This window comes from Myotis brandtii, unplaced genomic scaffold (assembly GCF_000412655.1).
Source record: "Myotis brandtii unplaced genomic scaffold, ASM41265v1 scaffold179, whole genome shotgun sequence".
Lineage (NCBI taxonomy): Eukaryota > Metazoa > Chordata > Mammalia > Chiroptera > Vespertilionidae > Myotis > Myotis brandtii.
In genome coordinates, this window is record NW_005356635.1 from 4,246,583 (window position 1) to 4,256,134 (window position 9,552).

The 9,552-nt window shown below is 40.2% G+C and overlaps 1 protein-coding gene across 1 annotated transcript in view; it reads left to right on the top strand.

Annotated features, from left to right (window-relative positions):
• The window catches only part of ERICH6 (glutamate-rich 6), an 87,183-nt gene that overhangs the window by 34,734 nt on the left and 42,897 nt on the right, over positions 1-9,552 (top strand). Inside the window, exon 10 of the mRNA XM_005863496.2 lies at positions 7,926-8,071. Coding sequence (XP_005863558.1) covers positions 7,926-8,071 — 146 coding nt within the window. The remainder of the gene's footprint in view (positions 1-7,925; positions 8,072-9,552) is intronic.

Sequence of the window (9,552 nt, forward strand, 5' to 3'; positions counted from 1 at the left end):
ACAGGGCAGAGCAAACAGCTATGGCTGATCCTCAGTCCTGCCCTAAGAGGCCCCGGGTCTCAGTGTCCCGTGGTAATCGCTGCAAGCACCTCTGAGAGAAAGCCGCCCTCGAGTTCCACCCGCTGCCAGACAGTCCAGGTTCTCCCTGTATGAGTCTGGGTCCCCAGAGACTCGCCTGGAACTGGAGTTCAGAGCAGTCGGGAGCTTGTCTCCCTCCCGATTGAAAAAGACAACCGTGTCCTCAGTTGCCAGCCCTTTCTGCGTGCGCGCCTCCGTACCTCTGCACTTTACTTCCGCACCTCCTCTGAGTCTCAGTGTGCTTTTCTCTTTCCTTCTAGTTGTAGAATTTCCACTCAGCCAGCCTTCCTGTGGTTCTGGATGATGTCCGTTATGTCTTTTAGTTGTATTTTTGAATTTGTTGTGGGAGGCAGCAATTTCTGGTGTTTACCTATGCCGCCATCTTGGTTTCTCTCTATTTATTTTGGCTTTCAAACACAGAAAGTCAATGTTTAATAAATGGAATCATCTATTTTTTTCTAATACAAAGACTTTCATAACTGAAATATTCTACATTATATTACACATATATTTGAGGTATAAGTTATATACATAAAATTCACCTGTTTTAAATGTACAATTCAATACTTTTTTATTTATTGATTAAGGTATTACATATGTGTCCTTATCTCCCGATTGCCCCCCCACCCCACTCCCATTCATGCCCTCACCCCCTGGTGTCTGCGTCCATTGGTTATGCTTATATGCATGCATACAAGTCCTTTGGTTGATCTCTCTCCCTTACCCCCTCCAACCTTCTACCTTCCCTCCGAGGTTTGAGCATCTGATCGATGTTTCTTTGTCTCTGGATTTTGAGCATCTGATCGATGCTTCTTTGTCTCTGGATCTGTTTTTGTTCATCAGTTTATGTTGTTCATTATAATCCACAAATGAGTGAGATTATGTGATATTTATCTTTCCCTGACTAACTTATTTCGCTTAGCATAATGCTCTGCAGGACCATCCATGCTGTTGCATATGGTAGGAGTTCCTTCCTTTTTACAGCAGTGTAGTATTCCATTGTGTAGATATACCACTGTTTTTTAATCCACTCATCTGCTGATGGGCACTTAGGCTGTTTCCAAATCTTAGCTATTGTAAATTGTGCTGCTATGAACGGATGTATATGTCCTTTCTGATTGGTGTTTCTGATTTCTTGGGATATATTCCTAGAAATAGGATTACTGGGTCAATTGGAAGTTCCATTTTTAATTTTGTGAGGAAACAACATACTGTTTTCCACAGTGGTTGCACCAGTCTGCATTCCCGTTAGCAATGCATGAGGGTTTCTTGTTTTCCACATCCTCACCAGCACTTGTCTTTCGTCAATTTGTTGATGATAGCCATTCTAACAAGTGGGAGATGGTATCTCATTGACATTTTGATTTGCATCTCTCAGATGATTAGTGACTTTGAGCATATTTTATTATGTCTCTTGGCCTTCTGTATGTCCACTATCAAAAAGTGTCTATTTAAGTCCTTTGCCCATTTTTTTATTGGATTGTTTATCTTCCTTTTGTCAAGATGTATGAGTTCTCTAGAAATTTTGGAGTTTAGGCTTTTATCAGAGATAACATTGGCAAATATGTTCTCCCATGCAGTGGACTTTCTTATTGTTTTCTTGATGGTTTCTGTTGCTGTGCAGAAGCTTTTTATTTTGATGTAGCCCCATTTGTTTATTTTCTCCTTAGTTCCCATTGCCCTAGGAGCTGTATCAGTAAAGCATGTCAGCATTTTGAAAAACCCTAACTTAACTCTGGTGCCATGTCACATATAGAAATTTTTTGATATTTGCAACCATAGTAAAACAAAGGTTTATATTTTTGATATTTATTTTATGTATTTAAATGCCATTTAACAAAGAAAAATCAACCAAAAAATGAGTTCGCATGTCACCTCTGACATGCGTGTCATAGGTTCGCCATCACTGCTCTAGGAGCTGTATTGGTATAGATATTGCTACAACATATGTCTGATATTTGGCTGCATATGTATTCTTCTAAGATTTTTATGGTTTACCGCCTTACGTTTAAGTCCTTCATCCATTTTGAGTTTATTTTTGTGTATGGTGTTAGTTGGTGGTCTAATTTCATTTTTGCATGTATCTGTCCAATTTTCCCAACATCATTTATTGAAGAGACTGTCTTAACTCCATTGTATGCTCTTGCCTCCTTTGTCAAATATTAATCAAGCATAATAGCTTGGGTCGATTTCTGGGTTCTGTATTCAGTTCCATTGGTCTATATGTCTATTCTTGTGCCAGTAGCAGGCAGTTTGGAGAGCAGTGGCTTTGTAATATAGCTTGATATCTGGATTGTGATCCTGCAAACTTTGTTCTTCTTTCTCAGGAATCCTGCAGCTATTCGGGGTCTTTTTTTATTCCTATGAATTTTTGGAGAGTTTGTTCCAGGTCTGTAAAATATACCGTTGGTATCTTAGTGGGGGCTGCATTGAATCTATAGATTGCTTTGGGTAGTATGGACATTTTAATTATGTTGATTCTACCAATTCATGAACACAGTATATTCTTCCATTTGTTTATGTCTTCTTTTATATCTTTTTTAATGTCCTGTAGTTTTCTAAGTAGAGGTCTTTTACCGCCTTAAAGTTAAGTGTATTCCCAGGTATCTTAATTTTTTTGTTGGAACGGTAAATGGGATTTTTTCTTTGTTTGTTTCTCTTTCCATGAGTTCATTATTGGTGTATAAAAAGGCCATAAATTTCTCAATGTTAATTTTGTATCCTGCTGCAATGCCAAATTCATATATTAAATCTAGTAGTTTTTTTAATGGAGTCTTTGGGGGTTTTCTATGTACAATATCATGTCATCTGCAAATAATGACAGTTTTATTTCTTCTTTTCCAATGTGGGTGCATTTTATTTCTTCTTCTTGTCTGATCACTATGGCTAGCACTTCCAGTACCATGTCAAACAGGAGTGGTGAAAGTGGGCATCCCTGTCTTGTTCCCATTCTTAGGGGAAATGGTTTTAGTTTTTGCCCATTGAGTATGATGTTGGCTGTAGGTTGGTCATATAAGGCTTTTATTATGTTGAGGTATGATCCCTCTATTCCCACTTTGCTGAGAGTTTTTATCATAAAGGGTATTGGATTATGTCAAATGCTTTTTCTGCATCAATTGATATGATTATGTGATTTTTATCTCTAATTTTTTATGTGATGTATCACGTTTATTGATTTGCAGACATTGTATCAGCCTTGCATCCATGGAATAAATCCCACTTGGTCATGGTATATGATCTTTCTAATGTAATGCTGGATCTGGTTTGCTAGGATTTTAGCATCTATGTTCATCAGAGATATTGGCCTGTAATTCTCTTTCTTTGTAGTGTCTTTATCTGGTTTTGGGATTAGGGTATTACTGCCTTCATAGAAAGAGCTTGGAAGTCTTCCTTTCTTTTGAATTTTCTGGAATAGTCTGAGGAGGATAGGTTTTAGTTCTTCTTTGAATATTTGGTAAAACTCCCCTGTGAAGCCCTTTGGCCCAGGGCTTTTGTTTGCTGAACATTTTTTGATGACTGATTCAACTTCCTACATAGTTATTGGCCTATTCAGATTTTTTTATTCTTCCTGATTGAGTTTTCGAGGTCATATTTTTCTAGGAATATGTCCATTTCTTCTAGGTTGACCAGTTTGTTGGAATAGAGTTGTTCATATTATTTTTGTTTAAAATCCTTTGTATTTCTGTGGGATCTGTTGTTATTTTGCCTCTTTCATTTCTGATTTTGTTTATTTGGATCCTCTCTCTTTACTTCTTGGTGAGACTCACTAGAGATTCATCAATCTTGTTTATATTTTCAAAGAAGCAGCTCTTGGTTTCATTGATCTTTTGTATTGTTGTGTGTTTTTTTGTTTTGGGGCTTTTTGTTTGTTTGTTTGTTTTTGGTCTCTATGTCATTTATTTCCACTCTGATCTTTATTTCCTTCCTTCTGCTCACTCTGGGCTTTTCTTGTTGCTCTCTTTCTTATTCTTTAAGTTGTAGAGTTAGATAATTTATTACCAGTTTTTCTTGTTTTTTGAGGTAGGCCTGTAATGCTATGAACTTCCCTTTTAGGACTGCTTTCATTATGTTCCATATTTTGGATAGTTTTGTTTTCATTGTCATTTGTTTCCAGGCTGTTTTTTTATTTCTTCTTTGATCTCTTTGGTAATGCAATCATTGTTTAATAGCATGATTTTTAGCCTCCAAGTGTTTGAATTTTTTTGATTGTTTTTGTTGTAGTTTATTTCTCATATTATGCCATTGAGATCTGATAAGATGCTTGATATGGTTTCTATCTCCTTGAATTTGAAGAGAATTTGCCTGTGTCCCAATATGTGGTCTATTTTTGAAAATGTCCCATGTGCACTTGAGAAAAATGCATATTCTGTAGCTTCAGGGTGAAATGTTCTGAAGATGTCGGTTTAGTCCATCTGATCTAGTGAGTCATTTAGGATTGCTGATTTTTGTCTAGAGGATTTATCCAGTGATGTCAACAGGGTATTAAATTCCCCTACTATGACTCTATTGCTGTTGATCTCTCCCTTGATATCTTCCAGAAGTTTTTTTTTATATATATATATTTGGGTACTCCTGCATGGGTGCATATATGTTTACTAGAGTTATATCCTCTTGTTGTATTGATCCCTTTAGTATTATGAAGTAGCCTTCCTCATCTGTTGTTATGGCCTTAACATTGAGGTCTATTTTGTCAGATATAAGTACTGCTACCCCAGCTTCTTTTTCATGTCCATTCGCCTGAAAAATGTTTTCCATCCCTTCACTAACTGTCTGTGTGAGTTCTTTGTTCTGAGGTAGGTCTCTTATAGACAGCATATATATATGGGTCATGTTTTCTTATCCACTCAGCTACCCTATGTCTATTGGTTGGACCATTTAATCTATTTACATTTAAGGTTATTACTGATAGGTACTTGTTTGTTGCCATTTTTATTCTTTATGCCTGTGTTCCTTCTTCCCTTCCTATTTCTTCTTTTTACAGCAGTCCCTTTAGCATTTCTTGCATTGCTGGCTTGGTGGTAATAAACTCCCTTAGCCTTGTTTTGTCTATGAAGCTCCTTATTTCACCTTCAATTTTGAATGATAGCCTTGCTGGGTATAGTATTCTTGGATTCAGTCCCTTGCTTTGCATCACTTTATATATTTTATTCCATTCCCTTTTGGCCTGAAGTGTTTCTGTTGAGAAATCAGTTGATAGTCTAATGGGAGATCCCTTATAAATAACTTTCTGTCTCTCTCTGGCAGCCTTTAAGATTCACTCTTTGTCGTTTACGTTTGCCATTGTAAGTACAATGTGTCTTGGTGTGGGTCTTTTTGTGTTCATTTTGTTTGGGACTCATTGTGCTTGTGTGCCTTTTTTCTTCCCCAAATCAGGGAAGTTTTTTTGTTGTTGTTCTTTTAATATATTTTATTGATTTCTTACAGAGAGGAAGGGAGAGGGATAGAGAGTTAGAAACATCGATGAGAGAGAAACATTGATCAGCTGCCTCCTGCACACTCTCTACTATGTATGTGTCTGCAACCAAGGTACATGCCCTTGACCGGAATCGAACCTGGGACCCTTGAGTCTGCAGGCCGACGCTCTATCCATTGAGCCAAACTGGTTAGGGTTCAGGGAAATTTTTTGTCATTATTTCTTCAAATAAGTTTTCTAATCCTTGCTCCTCTTCTTGTCCTTCTGGTACCCCTTTTTATATGTATGTTACTTAGTTTTATGTTGTCCCAAAGCTTTCTTAGGCTCTCCTCCTGCTTTCTGATGTTTTTCTCCAATTGCTGTTCAGATTGGGTGTGTTTTACTGCCCTATCTTTTAACTCACAAATTTGGTCCTCTGCTTCTTCTAGTCTATTGTTGAAACCTCCATCATGTTTTTTATTGTAACTATATCAGTTTTGATTTCCTCCTGATTCTTACATAAGTTGTTGATCCTTTCATCCTTCCGGTTTATGAACTATATGACCCTTACTCTGAATTCTTTTTCTGACATATGGCATGCCTCTGTTTTATTTAGTTTCTTTTTCTGGCAAGTCCTTTTTTTCCCTAGGGGGTTGTTTCTTTGCCTCCCCATTTTTGCTGTCTCTTTCTGGCCCTGGGCACCCTGCTTTGGATTTGAGAGGTTAAGGATCTTATTAGGGCAATGGTCCAGAAATCGTTAACCCAGAGGCTGGGTCTGCCTTGAATTTCACACCTTTATTGTCTCTGCTCTGAGTTGTGTTCCCTTCTCTCACAGATCTGGTTCCTCAGTTGTCTGCTTTGTGTTTTTTTTAAATCCTCACCTGAGGATATTTTTCCATTGATTTTTAGAGAACAGAAGAGAGAGGGAAAGAGAGAGAAATACTGATGTGAGAGAAACACATCTACTGGTTACCTCCTGCACAAGCCCCAACCAGGGCCCAGGCCAGGGAGGAGCTTGCAACTGAGGTATGTGCCCTTGACTGGAATCAAACCCAGGACCCTTTGGTCCATAGGCTGACACTCTATCCAATGATCCAAACTGGCTAGGGCTCAGTTGTCTGCTTTAGATGCTTGGGGTGGTGGGAGCATGTGCACAGTTCCTCTGATGTGCAGCTCCCTGTGAAGACCCAGAGCTTTCTGGCATGCAATTTGCTGTGTGGCTCCAGCACCCATGGCATGGTGGCATCCTAGGTCCCTCAGGTGGCACATTTGCAGCGCTGTCCTGTGGCTCCTGAGTAGGCACACTGGCTTGCTCCAGGTTGCTTCTGCAGTGCTTTCCTATGGCTCAGAGTGAGGCGTGTGCTTGATTGCTCCAGGTAGCCCCTGCAGAACTGTCCCAGGGACTGGGGGGAAATGGGTGAGGGCTGCTCTGGGTCACACAGTCCGAGCTCCTGTGTGGTCTGAGTGGGGTGCATGCTAGGTTACGCCAGTTCACTCCTCCTCAGTGTAGCAGGGGGTTGGGTTGCCCTGGGTCGCTCAGTCCATTCTCCCCTGTCACCCAGGGTGAGATGTGCATTGGGTTGCTCTGGATGGCCCCAGCAGGACTGTCCCAGGAGCCTGGTTGGAGTGGGGGCAGATTTCTCTGGGTCGCAGAGGCATAACTCCCCTGTGGTCTGGACTGGGTCATGCTCTGTGTTCCTCCGGGTCACCCCAACAGAAGGTCCTGGGGCTTGGGGTGGAGCGGGTGCCAGGTGGCTATGGTTCAGGCTAGCAGCATGATTCTGGGGTCTAGGGAAGGGGTGGAACATAGGGTTCTCTCTGGCTTGCACTCACTGCAGGATCTTGAAGCCAGATCCTAGGATACTCAGTCCCAGGAAGCTGGTGAGGAGGCCTGGTGTGGGAGCTCACTCTGACAGCCCGCGCTCCCTGCAGACATCTGGGGGCCTGCCAGGAGGTACTGCACCACTTTCTGCTGGGGCACAGTGGTGGTTCCACATGGGTCATGGCTGGCAAGTGGTGTTCTTTAGGCATCCTCTCCCCTTCCTTATTGAAAATTGTCTCATCAGCTGTGTCTAATTTGTTAATTCAGGGTGGATATTCTCTGATTTAATTGCTTTCCTGGCCTGTCCCTAGGAGGAGGTGCAGGACACTGCTGCCTGTTCGGCCACCATTTTTGCTTCCAGATCAAGGTGCTGGATCCCAAAGCAATTCTCATTTTTCTTTTTTTAACAAAGGAATAAATGGTCTCTCTTTTTTTTTTTAACAAAGGAAGGTTCCTCGCTTTAATTTATTGAAGGTTCTCATTTTTATTCCATTAAAATATGCCTGATGAAGCAATGCATTTGCAATAATTTAAAATTTCATTTTAGTATACAGGTTTTGGAAAATTTAAAACATATATGTACTTCATGTGATTCTTTTTATTTTCTTTTATTTTTTATTTTTTTCCTTTTAGAGCCAAAGCACTGTAAAACAATTTCTTATCAACTTTCTGTGGATATTCCAGAAAAAAAGATAGTTGATGACAGACTATTTGATTTTGAACTAGACAAAAGAACCATGTCCATCACTAGTTGTGATTCTAGGACAGCATGTGGAAAGGTAATTGGCTTGTAATTTTTTTCTTGCTACTCTTTAAAAAATAGTTTTACCTAAAAGTATAAAACTTATCATGATGAATATGGCAGCTTATGTACATAGCACATTTAATTATTTGTCAAAAAGAATTGGTATAGCCTGGCTGGCGTGGCTCAATGGTTGAGCATCAATCTATGAAATAGAAGGTCATGGTTTGATTCCTGGTCAAGGCACATGCCCATGTTTTAGGCTCGATCCCCAGTGGGTGTATGCAGGTGGCAGCTGATCAATGATTCTCTCTCATCATTGATATTTCTCTCTCTCTCTCCCTCTCCCTTCCCCTCTCAATAAAAAAAAAATGTATTTTTGTAAAAAAGTAATTGGTATAGCCTTGGCCTTTTAACTTCTACTAGACTTTACAACAATACTTTACATATGTTTTATGGGGGACTAGTTTGGTTAAAACCTTTTTACTTTAAAATGTAAATGTAAATTGTACATTAAGGAACATTTGGATCCCTTTGAAGACTAAATAGAAAGGGGAAAAGACACTAAAACTCTCAACCACTTCCAAAAAAGATCATTAATATTTCAATATTTTCTAGACCTGCAATAGCCAATATAGTAGCTACTATTACATACAGCTAAATTTAAAATAACTAAAATTAAATAGAATTTAAGCTGTTATTCTCTTTTGTTACTGTTGTTAATCCTCACCTGAGGATATTTTTTCCATTGATTTTTTTTTAGAGAGAATGGAAAATAGAGGAGAGACAGAGAGAGAGAGGAACATTGATGCAAGAGAGATACATTGATTGGTTGCCTCCTGTAGGTGCCCCCTGGACCCTTCAGTCTGTAGGCTGATGCTGTAACCAGTGAGCCTCCAGCCAGGGCTAAACTGTAATTCTTTAGTTATACTAGCCACATGTCAAGTATTAAATAGCTGTGTGTAACTAATTGCTACCAAATTGCAGGGCAGATATAGAACATTTTTATGGTCACCAAAAGTTCTGTTAGACAATACCCACTGTGGACATTTTTATGAATTGGTGTTTGTTAACATACTTATAATTCTATTATACTAGAGGCCCAGTGCACAATTTTGTGCATGGGTGGGGTCCCTCAGCCTGGCTGGTGATCAGAGCCAATAGGGGCCATCTCACCCAATCCTGATCGGGGCCAATAGGGGCTGGCCAGCTAAGAGGAGGGACTGTGGGAGGTTGGCTGGCCACAGTAGGTTGGCTGTGGGAGCGCACTGTCTGCCCCCCTGGTCAGTGCGTGTCATAGTGACCAGTCAACCGGTCATTCGGTCACTTAGGCTTTTATATATATAGACTAGGGGCCTGGTGGTCACGTGTCATAGTGACCAGTCAACCGGTCATTCGGTCACTTAGGCTTTTATATATATAGACTAGGGGCCTGGTGCACGAAATAATGGCACTGGGTGGGGGGGGGGAGTGTCCCTCAGCCCAGCCTGCCCCCTCTCACATACTGGGAGCCCTCAG